This window comes from Acanthisitta chloris, unplaced genomic scaffold, assembly GCF_000695815.1.
Source record: "Acanthisitta chloris isolate BGI_N310 unplaced genomic scaffold, ASM69581v1 scaffold29180, whole genome shotgun sequence".
Lineage (NCBI taxonomy): Eukaryota > Metazoa > Chordata > Aves > Passeriformes > Acanthisittidae > Acanthisitta > Acanthisitta chloris.
This window is the reverse complement of record NW_008651521.1, coordinates 1-243: the sequence shown is the minus strand read 5'-3', so window position 1 is coordinate 243 and position 243 is coordinate 1. Positions and strand designations below refer to the sequence as shown.

Here is a 243-nt window from a genome sequence, read left to right as displayed (position 1 = left end):
TGCCCATGAAAGTGGACCGCCACGGGCTCTGGACCCTGCTGGGGCCCAGCCTTTTTGCATTGGGGATCATGGCCGTTGCTTGGGTAAGATGCTGTCCCTTATGTCCCTATCCTGGCTGCACTCTGCATCCTGCCCAGCCACCTAGCCCCCCATCCCTGTCAGCATCTCCCCTCTGCTGCCTTCACCCTTCCCCATGAACCTCTCTCCCTGGCTCTGGGGGAATGTGGCACCATGGCACAGGGG

General features: G+C 61.7%; 1 protein-coding gene across 1 annotated transcript in view; it reads left to right on the top strand.

Annotated features, from left to right (window-relative positions):
* Positions 1-83, top strand: part of TMEM8B (transmembrane protein 8B) — a gene marked incomplete at both ends in the record, with an annotated part of 5,801 nt that extends 5,718 nt beyond the window's left edge. Inside the window, one exon of the mRNA XM_009073716.1 lies at positions 13-83. Coding sequence (XP_009071964.1) covers positions 13-83 — 71 coding nt within the window. The remainder of the gene's footprint in view (positions 1-12) is intronic.
* Positions 84-243: the final 160 nt, after the last annotated feature.